The sequence below is a fragment of the Protomyctophum parallelum genome (assembly GCF_964188405.1).
Source record: "Protomyctophum parallelum genome assembly, chromosome: 23".
Classification (NCBI taxonomy): domain Eukaryota; kingdom Metazoa; phylum Chordata; class Actinopteri; order Myctophiformes; family Myctophidae; genus Protomyctophum; species Protomyctophum parallelum.
The window spans coordinates 34,795,627-34,811,697 of NC_139715.1; the positions used below are offsets into that span (position 1 = coordinate 34,795,627).

Here is a 16,071-nt window from a genome sequence, read left to right on the forward strand (position 1 = left end):
AAGCAGGGACTGACCCCCCAATCCAACCCTTGATGCTGAGTGCCAAGCAGGGACTGACCCCCCAATCCAACCCTTGATGCTGAGTGCCAAGCAGGGACTGACCCCCCCCCCAATCCAACCCTTTGATGCTGAGTGTCAAGCAGGGAGGCACTGGGTCCCATTTGTACAGTCTTTGGTCTGAATTGAACCCCGACCTCCCAGTCTCAGGGCGGACACTCTAACAAGGCCACAGAGCTGATAGATATGGAGGGTCCCTGGCACAAAATATGTGTTTAGATGTTAATGTAGGCTAAGGGTCCTTTATATTATTTTATTACAATTATTAAATTATTACATTAATTGGGGGTCCTTGACAAGACATGGAACTGGTTTAAATGCCATTAGGAAGCCAAATCAGCAACTATACTTTAGAAACAAGTCCCCCCAAAAAACGCAACCATGCAGCAACTACCAATAATTACAAGCAACTTTATAGAACACAACAAGTAACATAATATAACGCTTATAACAAGCGGACATGGCAACACTGGGCTAAACTTATTGCGTTTCTAGAGCGGTGCTGCCACCTGCTGTTTAGGAGGAGGGGTGCTGCATGACTTGTTTATTTGCAGGGTTACAGGCAGTGGTTCTCAACCAGGTGGTCCGGGGACCACCAGTGGTCCTTGAGGGGGTTCCAGGTGGTCCCCAGCTGAATGAAGAGTTGGTAGCCAAATGGACCCTTATAGATATTGAGAGCGTAAAATGAAACCAAATGGACCCCATTTGGTTTCATTTAACGCTCTCAAGAGTTAAATTATTGTTAGACATATTATGGGAAGAAAATCACACCCATGTGAAGTGAGGGGTGCTAATATATTAAACTCATGTTGATTATAGGTGATGTAATGGTGATGTAAAACAAACACAAACATTCAATTAAAATGGCATTTCATGTTTGTGTTAGGGGACAATTAAGATGACGTACATTTTCCCTTCATTGTCCCGGAGGTTTTAAAACATTCTGACCTGAGATCAGATTCATACGAGTTTTCCACTGGACACACACTGGTCTGACGAACCCATTCTGACCTGAGATCAGATTAAAAAAATGTCAGTCGTTCGATTTTTTCAAAAAATAGCAGACCTACAAGCTCGTATCGCGCCACTCGGTGGCGCGATACGAGCTTGTAGATCTGCTATTTTTAAATAGCTAAAGCACGACATGATGCCGACACCAAAATGGGTGCCCGGTCAGAATGGGTTAAAACAAATTGACATTGAACTAAAAACAAACCTGTGGAGGGGCTCCAACTACTTCAAAAAGCCTAGAAGAAAACAACAGTTGTCATAGCAGCAGCAGCAGCAGCAGCAGCAGCAGCAGCAGCAGCAGCAGCAGCAGCAGCAGCAGCAGCTTTGAAACTATACAGCCAACATCCTGGCTTCAGGAAAAAGCTTTTTTGCAGCACTGTCGCCAAATCCCTTTCCCCTCACTGTATATGTATCTTTTCCCTTTTTGCTTCCTATATGATGAATTCCTGTTCTGTTCTTTAACTACATAGAAGTGTCTATTTGTATGTCTTGATGAATTGAACAATGTGGACCCTGTTGTAAACAAGTGTAATGCTTAATTGGGTCGTCCACTCACAGTTAACAGTCTTTGTACTGAGTTTGTGCTTGAAATGTACTGTGATTCTACAAACTGTTGATGAATATTTCAATCAATCAATCAATCAATCAATCGCTGACTCCAAAATTCCAAATCAGTGACCGTGATTTGGGTCACCGTTCAAATGGGGAGCCAAATCTCCTTATATGGCTTTGAACAAATGAACACATGGCTGCGACAGTCACGCTTTCTCGTCAGTCACAAATTCTTGCTGTAATGAATTAAAGCCTCTGCGAGATTAAATCCATGCAAGCTGGAAACTTGGAAAGCTGTGCGAAAGGTTTATTAAAAGTGAGGGGGGGGGGGGATCTTTTGCAGCTAATTATGACGTCACGGCTGATTTTAACTCGAGTCGTAAACCAAAAACGTGACGTGGCTATACATTATATTTACTCATAAGTATACTGACATATAATTACAATTCGGAAGGATTTCTCTGTTACTTTACTGAATTGTTGATAAAGACATGCAATAAACAATTATTGTAATGCATAGAATATTAAATCCCTATGAAAATAAACGGTAGTTTTCAGCTCAACCAAACCAGCCTCAGCACCGACTCCACCTCAGTACCGCGCTGCGGCCAGCAGGGGGCGCTGCTGCCTCAGGGAAACTGGGTGGTCACTGGTGGAGAGAGAGAGAGAGATAGAGAGAGAGAGAGAGAGAGAGAGAGAGAGAGAGAGAGAGAGAGAGAGAGAGAGGGAGAGAGAGAGAGAGAGAGAGAGAGAGAGAGAGAGAGAGAGAGAGAGAGAGAGAGAGAGAGGGAGAGAGGGAGGAGAGAGAGAGAGAGAGAGGGAGAGAGAGAGAGAGAGAGAGAGAGAGAGAGAGAGAGAGAGAGGAGAGAGAGAGAGAGAGAGAGAGAGAGAGGGAGGAGAGAGAGAGAGAGGGAGAGGGAGAGAGAGACAGTCAGAGAGAGAGAGAGAGAGAGAGGAAGGAGAGAGAGAGAGAGAGAGAGAGAGAGAGAGGGAGGAGAGAGAGAGACCATTATGTGTACACTGTTTATCAAAAGTATATTGTATAACTATCTCTGACAGAAAAGGCTTTTTATAGTTTCACAAGATATAGTATTAATTACCCAAAGTGATAATATAACACAGCTCTGTTTACACCTTTATTTAATTCCTATTTATAACCAAAAATATGTGTAAATTCCACTTCTTTGTGGAATTTACACATTTTAGGCTGACTGAGTCATGGGACGAGATGGGATCCCATGGTCTGGCCGCTCAGGCCATGGGATCGGCCCGTTGGTTGCCCTGGTAACCAAACCCGTTTATACCACAGCCCGTATCCATGGTTACCTAAAACAAAAGTTCTTTGTTATAATGGTTGATGCATATTGAGGCCTGTCTGTCATTGTAACCATGCAGCTATGACTCCATAGCCTACTCCATACAATACACTCATATAGTGTAATCCACCATCAATCTATATTAATTTATTGTATGCATTCATTCATTCATGACGCACGCACGCACACACACACACACACACACACACGCACGCACGCTCGCTCACTCATCCATTCACTCACTCATTCATTCATTCATCCATTCATTCATTCATTCACTCACTCACTCACTCATTCATTCATTCATTCATCCATTCATTCATTCATTAACAATAGGCAGCTGATTGGCTGATTCCATACTTTCATCATAAATAAAACTATTGTAAACGTAACTAGCCAATGGCAGTGCGCCTGTCCCTCTGGGCTATGGGGTGTCCACTGGTACTACCACACACTAGCCAGTGTGTGTGTGTGCGTGCTCGTGCGTGTGTGTGATTGTTGCCACTTGCAGCTCGACGAGAGAGAGAGAGAGAGAGAGAGAGAGAGAGAGGAGAGAGAGAGAGAGAGAGAGAGAGAGAGAGAGCGAGAGAGAGAGAGAGAGAGAGAGACTATAGGTTACACGGACGTTAGAGAAGAAGTTTAACTGTTAAACCTCGAGTCGTACAACAACAACAGAAGAAGCTACACGTAACGCGCGGCGATCGATCAATCAATCAATCAATCAATCAATCAGTTTGTCAATCGATCGATCGGACAGACAGTCTCTGATCGAGTAGTCACTGAAGAAAACAAGAAACTAAAGGATATGATCATCACAACAATAACATGCACCTGTTGTTGAACTGAAACAGACGGAGGAAACGTTTCTACAAGGATGCATTCTATTATAAACCTTTGTTTACAAACTATAGTTTACAAACTATGTGATCATCATCATCATTATGGATGTCTGTGGAAGAAGCGTATATAATTAATATATACGTGTAGAATGACATGGTGAGTATAGTTTATATAGGATTCATTCACAGGATCTCCTCACTGGTCAGCAAAAACACCTTGAAGACCTTAACAGGAGCCCTCGTACAAGGTTTCTTTGACTATGCATCCACCTCTTGTACCACAGCACCTCAAAGGCCCTTAAAACAAGGCTCCAGACCTCTCAAAACAAACTGGTCAGGCTCCTACTTGGCCTCACCCCCCGAACCCACCTCACCCCTGCCCACTTTGACAGGCTGGGATGGCTTAGGGTCGACGACAGAGTACAGCATCTTGCAATGGGTCTGGTCCACAAGATTCGATACACCACCAAGATACCCATGTACCTGTCTAAAATACTTCCTTAATGTAAACGAAGTCCACACCCACAACACCAGAGGGAGTGCAACAAACCATGTACAACCCAGATTCGGCACAAACAAGGGACTAAATTCTTTTCGCTCCTATGCCACCAAAATGTGGAACGCCCTACCAACAGTCATTAAGACATGTGAATCCCTTGACTCCTTCAAAACCGCTCTCAAAGGGCACCTACGGACGGCTGCAATTCGAAACTGGCCTCTGTAAAATCTGAATCCCCCCCACCCCCCCACCCCATTTTCCCTCACTGTATATTGTATCTTTTCCCTTTTTTGCTTCCCATATGATGAATTCCTGTTCTGTTCTTTACCTACAGAGAAATGTCTATTTGTATGTCTCTAAATGTTTGTATGTCCTTAAATGTTTTGATGAATTGAACAATGTGGACCCTGTTGTAAACAAGTGTAATGCTTAATTGGGTCGTCCACTCACAGTTGACAGTCTTTGTATTGAGTTTGTGCTTAAAATGTACTGTAAATTCTACAAACTGTTAATAAAGATTTCAATCAATCAATCAATCACGTTTTAAAAAACAAAAAGTTAAATTCCAGTGGTAGCATCCATATAATAATTATGCTTGCGATCATGTATTTGCAGGGGGGGGGGGGGTGCCTCTGATTTACATAATAATAATAATAATAATAAAACTTTATTTGTATAGCACCTTTCATGACACGAAATGCAGCTCAAAGTGCTTTACAGAACAATGGAGAATAAAAGAAAAGCAAGGCAACGACAAACAAGCAGTAATGCAATACAGTGAGGACATGAATAACAAAACAAAAAAAGATCAATTAAAAGCAATGTTGTAGAAGTGGGTCTTGAGCTGAGCTTTAAAAATGTCTACAGAGGCTTTGCATTGATTCGATCAGGACTTGATTGATTCAACGACTTGATTGATTTATTAACAGTTTGCAGAATTACAGTACATTTCAAGTACAACTCAATACAAAAACTGTTAACAGTGAGTGGACGACACCATATAAAGCATTACACTTGTTTACAATAGGGCCCACCATTTTCAATTCATCAAAACATTTAGAGACGTACGAATAAATGGTAAATGGTGCATTTATATAGCGCCTTTATCCAAGGAGCTTTACACAGATTGTGCATTACATTCACCCATTCACACACCTTTACATAGATTGTGCATTACATTCACCCATTCACACACCTTTACATAGAGTGTGCATTACATTCACCCATTCACACACCTTTACATAGATTGTGCATTACATTCACCCATTCACACACCTTTACATAGATTGTGCATTACATTCACCCATTCACACACCTTTACATAGATTGTGCATTACATTCACCCATTCACACACCTTTACATAGATTGTGCATTACATTCACCCATTCACACACCTTTACATAGATTGTGCATTACATTCACCCATTCACACACACATTCACACACCAACCAGCACATCGGGAGCAATGTGGGGTTCAGTGTCTTTGCTCAAGGACACTTCCACATGTAGACAGGAGGAGGAGGAGCCGGGATTCGAACCGCCGACCCACGGATCATTGGACGACCTGCTCTACCTCCTGAGCCACAGCCGCCCCGGTTGGCGAACATGCACTGCTCCCGTGCTTGCCGTTAGGTTAGGGTTAGAGATAGGGATAGTAATTTCGGAACAATGAACCTTCTGACTAATGAACACGGCACCGATTCTGAAAAAAACGAATGTTTCTATATGTCAGCGGTTCTCAAACATTTTCATGTCAAGGACCTCCAAAAATATATGTAATTGGCCGCCGACCCCCATCTGAAAATATGTCCCCCCCCCCCCAGGAGCAAAGATTTTAGTTAAAAACGTCCGTGTTGAAAGAATATATATTCAAAGGTTCGCACTACATTTTCACGATTAAAAAAATAAATAATAGCAGACCTACAAGCTCATAGCGCGGCACTATATGAGCTTGTAGATCTGCTATTCTTCGATAGCTAAAGTATAACATAATACTTTAACCCATTTTGGGGCGGGAATCCATTTTGATGTTAGCATCATGTCGTGCTTTAGCTATTGAAAAATAGCAGATCTACAAGCTCATATCGCGCCACCGAATCTGACATCAGGTCAGAATGGGTTAATAATTAAACTGTCAGGATCTAATAGACATTTTTAGAATCTGATCTCAGGTCAGAATGGGTTAAAACACCAAAAGGGGTTCCTGTCTCTTCCCAATGATGTTTGAGGCTATAGGTCCACTACTGTTCACTACTGCTATAGGGTCACTACTGTTCACTACTGTTCACTACTGCTATAGGGTCACTACTGTTCACTACTGTTCACTACTGCTATAGGGTCACTACTGTTCACTACTGTTCACTACTGCTATAGGGTCACTACTGTTCACTACTGTTCACTACTGCTATAGGGTCACTACTGTTCACTACTGTTCACTACTGCTATAGGGTCACTACTGTTCACTACTGTTCACTACTGCTATAGGGTCACTACTGTTCACTACTGTTCACTACTGCTATAGGGTCACTACTGTTCACTACTGTTCACTACTGCTATAGGGTCACTACTGTTCACTACTGCTATAGGGTCACTACTGTTCACTACTGCTTTAGGGTCACTACTGTTCACTACTGTTATAGGGTCACTACTGGCAGCAGAAACACACCATGGACGACATGGTGGACTACCCTCATAGAGAACAGTCCCATAGCCTGAATGGAACAGCAGTGAAGTGCATTAGGCTTATATGGACCTGGGGATATGGGTTGCTTTGTGTCAGCTTATCGTGATATTGCACGAGGAAGATAAGATAACATTGTTATCCGTTTGCATTGAGGTTGGTTTTGTAGCTCATGTTCCAGAAATTATCTCTGCTAGCCTGAAAAGAATATCGTAAACATGATAATAGTGCCGCACACTGTATATACAGTACACAGACTCATAATGCACACAGTTACAATAGTCCTGCAGCCGGGGTCAGTGGGGTCATATAGTCACTACTAGAGCATGTCTGAAATAAGTGTCAGAGCTGAAAAATGTAAATATGAAATAAATGCTTAAACATGTAGCTATAGGTGTAATGTCAGAGACCACAGAAGACATGTAAATATGAAATAAATGCTTAAACATGTAGCTATAGGTGTAATGTCAGAGACCACAGAAGACATGTAAATATGAAATAAATGCTTAAACATGTAGCTATAGGTGTAATGTTAGAGACCACAGAAGACATGTAAATATGAAATAAATGCTTAAACATGTAGCTATAGGTGTAATGTTAGAGACCACAGAAGACATGTAAATATGAAATAAATGCTTAAACATGTAGCTATAGGTGTAATGTTAGAGTCCACAGAAGACATGTAAATATGAAATAAATGCTTAAACATGTAGCTATAGGTGTAATGTTAGAGACCACAGAAGACATGTAAATATGAAATAAATGCTTAAACATGTAGCTATAGGTGTAATGTTAGAGACCACAGAAGACATGTAAATATGAAATAAATGCTTAAACATGTAGCTATAGGTGTAATGTTAGAGTCCACAGAAGACATGTAAATATGAAATAATGCTTAAACATGTAGCTATATGTGTAATGTTAGAGTCCACAGAAGACATGTAAATATGAAATAAATGCTTAAACATGTAGCTATAGGTGTAATGTTAGAGTCCACAGAAGACATGCAAATATGAAATAAATGCTTAAACATGTAGCTATAGGTGTAATGTTAGAGACCACAGAAGACATGTAAATATGAAATAAATGCTTAAACATGTAGCTAGGTGTAATGTTAGAGACCACAGAAGACATGTAAATATGAAATAAATGCTTAAACATGTAGCTAGGTGTAATGTTAGAGACCACAGAAGACATGTAAATATGAAATAAATGCTTAAACATGTAGCTATAGGTGTAATGTTAGAGACCACAGAAGACATGTAAATATGAAATAAATGCTTAAACATGTAGCTATAGGTGTAATGTTAGAGACCACAGAAGACATGTAAATATGAAATAAATGCTTAAACATGTAGCTATAGGTGTAATGTTAGAGACCACAGAAGACATGTAAATATGAAATAAATGCTTAAACATGTAGCTATAGGTGTAATGTTAGAGTCCACAGAAGACATGTAAATATGAAATAAATGCTTAAACATGTAGCTATAGGTGTAATGTTAGAGTCCACAGAAGTGAACAGCCTGTTTTCTCAACTCGCTGTTTCTCTGCAACACATTACTCTATAAGCCATATCTCCAAAACTGGTGGGTGTCAATTTGTCAATTTGAATCTATGATTCCATGCTTTCATATTCTAAAAAATCCAATGGCAGTCCCTCAGTCAAATTGAGTCACAAATGGCAATGCGAATTAACATACACATACATATACACATTTTCCTTGCATGTTCTGTTGGCGAAACGCACCGTTTTGGTGTTAGCATCATGTCATGCTTTAGCTATTGAAAAATAGCAGATCTACAAGCTCATAGCGCGCCACCGAGTGGCGCGCTACGAGCTTGTAGGTCTGCTATTTTTGAAAAATCAAAGAACGACTGACATAGAAACATAGGCTTTTTCAGAAAACTGTCAGGATGTAGAAGAACATTTTTAGAATCTGATCTAGTGCAGGGGACTTCTGAGTCTGTTGCATCCTCTGGTTACAGCTACTGTGGAGCTAAATGATGTATTACGGTGGTCAGGTTACCGCAGACTCACCGCTCACCGGTTCTATGGGTTCTATGGGTTCTATGGGTCTATGGTTCTATGGGTCCTATGGGTTCTATGGGTCTATGGGTCTATGGGTCCTATGGGTTTCAGTCAGTGTTGTTTTCGTCGACTAAAACTGAGACGAAAAATGTTCGTCGACTACCGTTTTCCACTGACAAAAACTAAAATGGAAACTAAATGAACACTAAGCTATGAGGACTGAAACTAAGACTAAATATACTGACAATTTCGTTGACAAATAAAAACTAGACTAAAATGTTAGGAAGGGACTAGTGGACAACAGATCCAGTATAAGTCATTTTACACTTCTCCTCGCAGCGCGACGCGTTGTGAGCTTGTAGATCGGCTATTTTCAGCAAGTGTAAAGTCAGTCATTACAACGGCATGGCCTGCCAAAATACAATTTAGTCGACTAAATCACCTGTATATTTAGTCGACTAAAGTCTTATGATATTTAGTTGACTAAAACTAGACTACACTAAAACTTTCCAGGTAACTAGATCAGCCAACGCAGGGAAGCTGGAAGTACCCTCACTAAAAACGCCGGGACGACAACGCTCCACACGTCCCAAACCCTTCTCCCTTCTGGCTCCAAAACTGTGGAATGCACTTCCCATTGCAGTCAGAACTGCAGCATCACTCCCAATCTTCCGCCGTAGCCTGAAAACCCACCTTTTCAGACTCCATCATGGCCCAATGGCACTTACCCTAACCCCTTAGATAGCATTTCTGTAGACTTAGATAGCATTTGATACAGACTTATAGCATGTTATGTAGACAGCACTATAATTGCATTGTATGTAGTCATAGCACGCCATAGTACATATGTATAGCATAGTAGTAAATATGTATAGTTATATGTATAGTATATGTATAGTTTCATAATATAGATATTCCACTGTTACTTTCGTAGCTTACGCATGTTTCATGATAAATGCTTTTATGTGATGTATTCCCATGCTTTTGTTCTTGCTTAATGTAAGTCGCTCTGGATTAAGAGCGTCTGCTAAATGCCTGAATTGTAAATTGTAAATTGTAACTACAATATGACTACAACTAGATGAAGTTTTATTCCAAAGTCTATGACTAGACTAAAATAGAAATTTGCTGCCAAAAACAACACTGGTTTCAGTCAACATTAGTATATATATATACAACCGGTATATTAATGTTATATCGAAGTCATTGAAGGATGACAGTCTAATTAATATTCACCAAATAAGAATAAGATCAGTATGGAGAACATTTCACAATAACAACGAGACGTTGACTATTGATGTTTGTCCATAATGGAAAGGCTTTGGAACTTGGTCACTAAAATAAAAATGCATATAGTTTGATTTATCTCCGTCTCCAAAGGCCTAAAGTATTCATACTCCAGTTTTAACCCATCATATTCATACAATATTCTGAACGGGCACCCATTTTGGTGTTAGCATCATGTCGTGCTTTAGCTATTGAAAAATAGCAGATCTACAAGCTCATATCGCGCCACCGAGTGGCGCGCTATGAGCTTGTAGGTCTGCTATTTTTGAAAAATCGAAGAACGACTGACATTTTTAGAATCTGATCTCAGGTCAGAATGGGTTAATCAGACCAGTGTTGTGTCCAGTGGAAACCTCGTATGAATCTGATCTCAGGTCAGAATGGGTTAATCAGACCAGTGTGTGTCCAGTGGAAACCTCGTATGAATCTGATCTCAGGTCAGAATGGGTTAATTAAGGTGAGCTCTGATCCTTATATTATCTTATATTATATATCTGATCCTTATCCTTATATATATATATATTATTAGCCCTAATGCTATATATAATGGTTCCAGGAATGGTGAAAGTATTAAAGTACCTGGAGAAGAGATTGCGGCCCACAGAGCGCCCCCTTGTGGCCCATGAAAGAATTAAAAAAAAAAAAAAAAGGGTCCCAGATATAAATGGCATTGAATGGGGGTCAGTAGCCTATGCATGTCAAACTGGGCATCCTTTTCAAATGGGGTCTTGCCCTGAAAATGAATTTTCAGGGCAAGACCTCGACCTCGCGCGTGCAGACTCGGCCCCCAGCCTGGTACGCTAGTCAAAATATGGCCCTTGAGGAAAATTAATTGGGGAACCCTGATGTAAGGTGTTGTATTGAACAGCTTATTCCTTTGGACATGTTCTTCTCTCTATTATTATTAGGGTATATATAGCCAATTCTTTTTTTTTAACCAATATTTTCTTTTCCATTCAGGTAAACAAGTCTTAGTGCTTTTTTTGTTTGTTTGTTTCATCCTCGTGTTCCGTTTTGGTGTTATCATCATGTCATGCTTTAGCTATTGAAAAATAGCAGATCTACAAGCTCATAGCGCGCCACCGAGTGGCGCGCTACGAGCTTGTAGGTCTGCTATTTTTGAAAAATCCAAGGACGACTGACATAGAAACATAGGCTTTTTCAGAAAACTGTACCTTCGTTTGAACTGTACCCGTTCTACAAACTGATATAATTATCAATCAATCAATCAATGTGTGTGTGTGTGTGGGTGTGTGTGCAGGTGGAGGAGGACAGCGAGGCAGCAGCGGTGTCTCTCCAGGCTGGAGATGAGGTGCTGAGCGTGAACTCTGTGCCAGTGAACGGCTCCAGGCAGCGGGCCGTCTGTCTGGTGAAGAGCTGCCTCAGCGGGCTGGCCCTGCGGGTCCGACGGTAGGACCACCCACCCACACACACACACACACACACACACACACACACACACACACACACACACACACACACACACACACACACACACACACACACACACACACACACACACACACACCTGTTCCTTCAGGGTAAGGTTTGACAAGTCCGGTGACACCGCTGCCAAGTATGCAGAACACATATACACACATTTGACATAAACACAAAGAACAAGACAGTTTACATACATAACAGACATGAAGACAAGAGCAATATCCACCGCTTAGATTATCCCGTGGCTACTACAACTCCTGATTAAGCCTCAATTAAGGTCGACTGGTGGACAAAGGACCTCTTTAGTCTGACCTTATTGTATGCTGGTACACCATATCTCCTTCCTGAAGGCAGCAACCTGTATTCTCCATATACAACACATGCTTAGCATTAGAGGTGATATTCCTTGCTAACCTTAGGATGCTGTTATCATACGTGGATGTATAAAGTTTCTGAAGTTGTTGTCCAACAATCTTTGAACAAATGTTCAGTTGTTGCAGCAGTTTGTGACTTTAGGGCTGCAGACAAACATCCATAGCAGGTGGTACTACAGTACTGATTAATAACAGTAGTATACAGTACAGTACTACAGTACTGAAGAACACTCATAATAACAGAAGTGAAAAACAAAAGAAGAATCCGTCCACAACATGTAGCTAGGTGTAATGTTAAGAGTCCACAGAAGACATGTAAATATGAAATAAATGCTTAAACATGTAGCTATAGGTGTAATGTTAAGAGTCCACAGAAGACATGTAAATATGAAATAAATGCTTAAACATGTAGCTAGGTGTAATGTTAGAGACCACAGAAGACATGTAAATATGAAATAAATGCTTAAACATGTAGCTATAGGTGTAATGTTAGAGACCACAGAAGACATGTAAATATGAAATAAATGCTTAAACATGTAGCTATAGGTGTAATGTTAGAGACCACAGAAGACATGTAAATATTGAAATAAATGCTTAAACATGTAGCTATAGGTGTAATGTTAGAGACTACAGAAGACATGTAAATATTAAATAAATGCTTAAACATGTAGCTATAGGTGTAATGTTAGAGACCACAGAAGACATGTAAATATGAAATAAATGCTTAAACATGTAGGTAGGTGTAATGTTAGAGACCACAGAAGACATGTAAACATGAAATAAATGCTTAAACATGTAGCTAGGTGTAATGTTAGAGTCCACAGAAGACATGTAAATATGAAATAAATGCTTAAACATGTAGCTATAGGTGTAATGTTAGAGACCACACAAGACATGTAAATATGAAATAAATGCTTAAACATGTAGCTATAGGTGTAATGTTAGTCCACACAAGACATGTAAATATGAAATAAATGCTTAAACATGTAGCTATAGGTGTAATGTTAGAGACCACAGAAGACATGTAAATATTGAAATAAATGCTTAAACATGTAGCTATAGGTGTAATGTTAGAGAAGACATGTAAATATGAAATAAATGCTTAAACATGTAGCTATAGGTGTAATGTTAGAGACCACAGAAGACATGTAAATATTGAAATAAATGCTTAAACATGTAGCTATAGGTGTAATGTTAGAGACCACAGAAGACATGTAAATATGAAATAAATGCTTAAACATGTAGCTATAGGTGTAATGTTAGAGACCACAGAAGACATGTAAATATGAAATAAATGCTTAAACATGTAGCTATAGGTGTAATGTTAGAGACCACAGAAGACATGTAAATATGAAATAAATGCTTAAACATGTAGCTATAGGTGTAATGTTAAGAGTCCACAGAAGACATGTAAAGAAATACATGCTTAAACATGTAGCTATAGGTGTAATGTTAGAGTCCACAGAAGTGAACCTTTCGAGCCTGTCTTCAATAGGCTGAACTCCTAAAACAGACGCTATTCAGTCCACGAGGAAGGAGGGCTAGTTCTTCACAAACATAAACATGTCACACCGTACTGTAGATGATTGACGTCATCTACAGTACGGTGATGACGTCACCGTACTGTAGATGATTGACGTCAGACGTTTTGAAGAAGACAAAGATAAGCAGGTGTAACGAGAGGCCTCGCCCCCCAGGTGTGAGCATTCTAACCCATTCTGACCTGAGATCAGATTCATACGAGGTTTCCACTGGACACACACTGGTCTGATGAACCCATTCTGACCTGAGATCAGATTCTAGAAATGTCAGTCGCTGTTCGATTTTTCAAAAATAGCAGACCTACAAGCTCGTAGCGCGCCACTCGGTGGCGCGATATGAGCTTGTAGATCTGCTATTTTTCAATAGATAAAGCATAACATGATGCTAACACCAAAATGGGTCCCCCATGTTATACTTTAGCTGTTGAAAAATAGCAGATCTACAAGCTCATAGCAGACATACAAGCTCGTCTGCTATCGTTTTTAAATCGTGAAAATGTGGCGCAAATCTTTGAATATATATATATTATTTCAGAGCGAACGTTTTTAACTCAAATCTTTGCTTCTGGGGGGGGGGGGGGGGGGGGGTCCCTGGAACTTCATATTATCCGTGTCCAAATACAGATAATTCTGGGGGTCCTTGACATGAAAAAGGTTGACAGAAATATAGGTTTTTCAGAAAACTGTCAGGATTTAGAAGCGACTTCAGTCCAAAATGGGTAAACAGTCCTTCTAATGGAGATGTAGTTTTTGCCCCAAACGCACTAGCTGATTTCTAGTTTTTAACCTTTTACAATTGGTTACAATTAGGGATGCACCGATCCGATACTCGTATCGGAGATCGGCGCCGATCCAGGCTAAAATTCTAGATTGGGTATCGGATCGGTGGCCGATCCATTATCCGATCCGATAATTATGTGTAATTACAGTATGAAAACAACTCTACCTCCTCTGTGACACAGCAGTGTAGTATTGACATGTGGAATGCAGCCAGGCTAGCCTGCGCACACATTAACCTGGTCTAATTGTTGCACAGTTATTTAATAAATAATTCAGTGCATTTATATCTGTGTTTGTTACATTTTGTTTTACAAAGTTGGGAAAGTAATGTTTAAGTCAAGCCTTGATGTTGCCTTACACAAAATAATGATTCCAGACTCCACACAGTGAGGCATACAGCTTAATAGGTTATTACGTTTCTTTGTGGGGGGTATCGGATCGGTACTCTGTATCGGCAGATACTGGACCCCCATGTATCGAAATCGGTATCGAATGCCAAAAAGCCGGATCGGTGCATCCCTAGTTACAATTATAGTTGCATGCTGAAAATAGCAGATCTACAGGCTCTCAACGTGTCGCGCTGCGACGTGTTGTGAGCTTGTAGATCGGCTATTTTCAGCACGTGTCAAATCAGCCATTATACGACGGCATCGAGGCCCGCCAGAATACATTTAAAGTCGACTAAATCAACTGTAGATTTAGTCGACTAAAATCTTATGACATTTAGTCGACTAAAACTAGACTAAACACTAAGACATCCCAGGTGACTAAAATGTGACTTAAAACCCATTTTGGGGCGGGAACCCCTTTTTGGTGTTAGCATCATGTTATGCTTTAGCTATTGAAAAATATTTTTGGAAAAGAAACGAAGAACGACTGACATAGGGCCGATTCATACGTCATTTGAGGTTTGGGGGGGGTGGGGGGGGTACCGTCCTAAAGTCGGCTCTTCGGTGCTACTGAAAATTTCCGACGAGCGGAAATCATTTCGGCACTACAGCGGTAAAATAGGAGTATATGAATCGGCCCATATAGAAACATAGCTTTTTCAGAAAACTTGTCATTTTCAAACTAAAAATGGGTTAAAACTAAATGAAAACTATTCAAAGAGAAGAGATTATAATTGACTAAAACTATAAAATTGCTGCCAAAACCAACAGTGGCTCTGAATGACTGACTGACTGACCTGACCACAGGCGCCCTGGTGGTCAAACAGTGACATCACACACATAAACACAGTCAGACACACACAGCGAGGCGCTGTGACACCCATCGGCCTGCAGATTGTGCCCCAGCAGAACTTATTCAGAGAGCTAACTGCTAAATGGCAACAGGGTCTTAACAGCTCAATCCAATTACCAGCCTCAGTAAAGCCACACGCGGGGCTCGGCTTTGTAGAGCGGACAAAGCCAATGGCGTCGGTGTGTGTGGGGGTGGGGGTGGGGTGGGGTGGGAGGGAGGGGAGGGGCACACAGGGGGTGGGGGGAGAGGGACGCTGCTTCACTCTATCCAAACAAATACTTCATTTACAAAGTTGTTGTTAATACCAAAAAGGTAAGACGTGGGTCAGGTCTGAAGGCGGCCGTGGGGAGGAGTGGATGAGACGGTCAGGCTCAGACACCCCTCTGTTGTCACAGAGGGAGGAGTTGGTACGGCCC

At 40.8% G+C, this 16,071-nt stretch overlaps 1 protein-coding gene across 1 annotated transcript in view; it reads left to right on the plus strand.

Annotated features, from left to right (window-relative positions):
- Positions 1-10,833: 10,833 nt before the first annotated feature.
- LOC310854042 (H(+)/Cl(-) exchange transporter 4-like) overlaps positions 10,834-16,071 on the plus strand; it is a gene marked incomplete at its 5' end in the record, with an annotated part of 78,597 nt that continues 73,359 nt past the window's right edge. Inside the window, 2 exons of the mRNA XM_083758520.1 lie at positions 10,834-10,842; positions 11,537-11,685. Of these exons, the coding sequence (XP_083614646.1) occupies positions 10,834-10,842; positions 11,537-11,685 (158 nt within the window). The remainder of the gene's footprint in view (positions 10,843-11,536; positions 11,686-16,071) is intronic.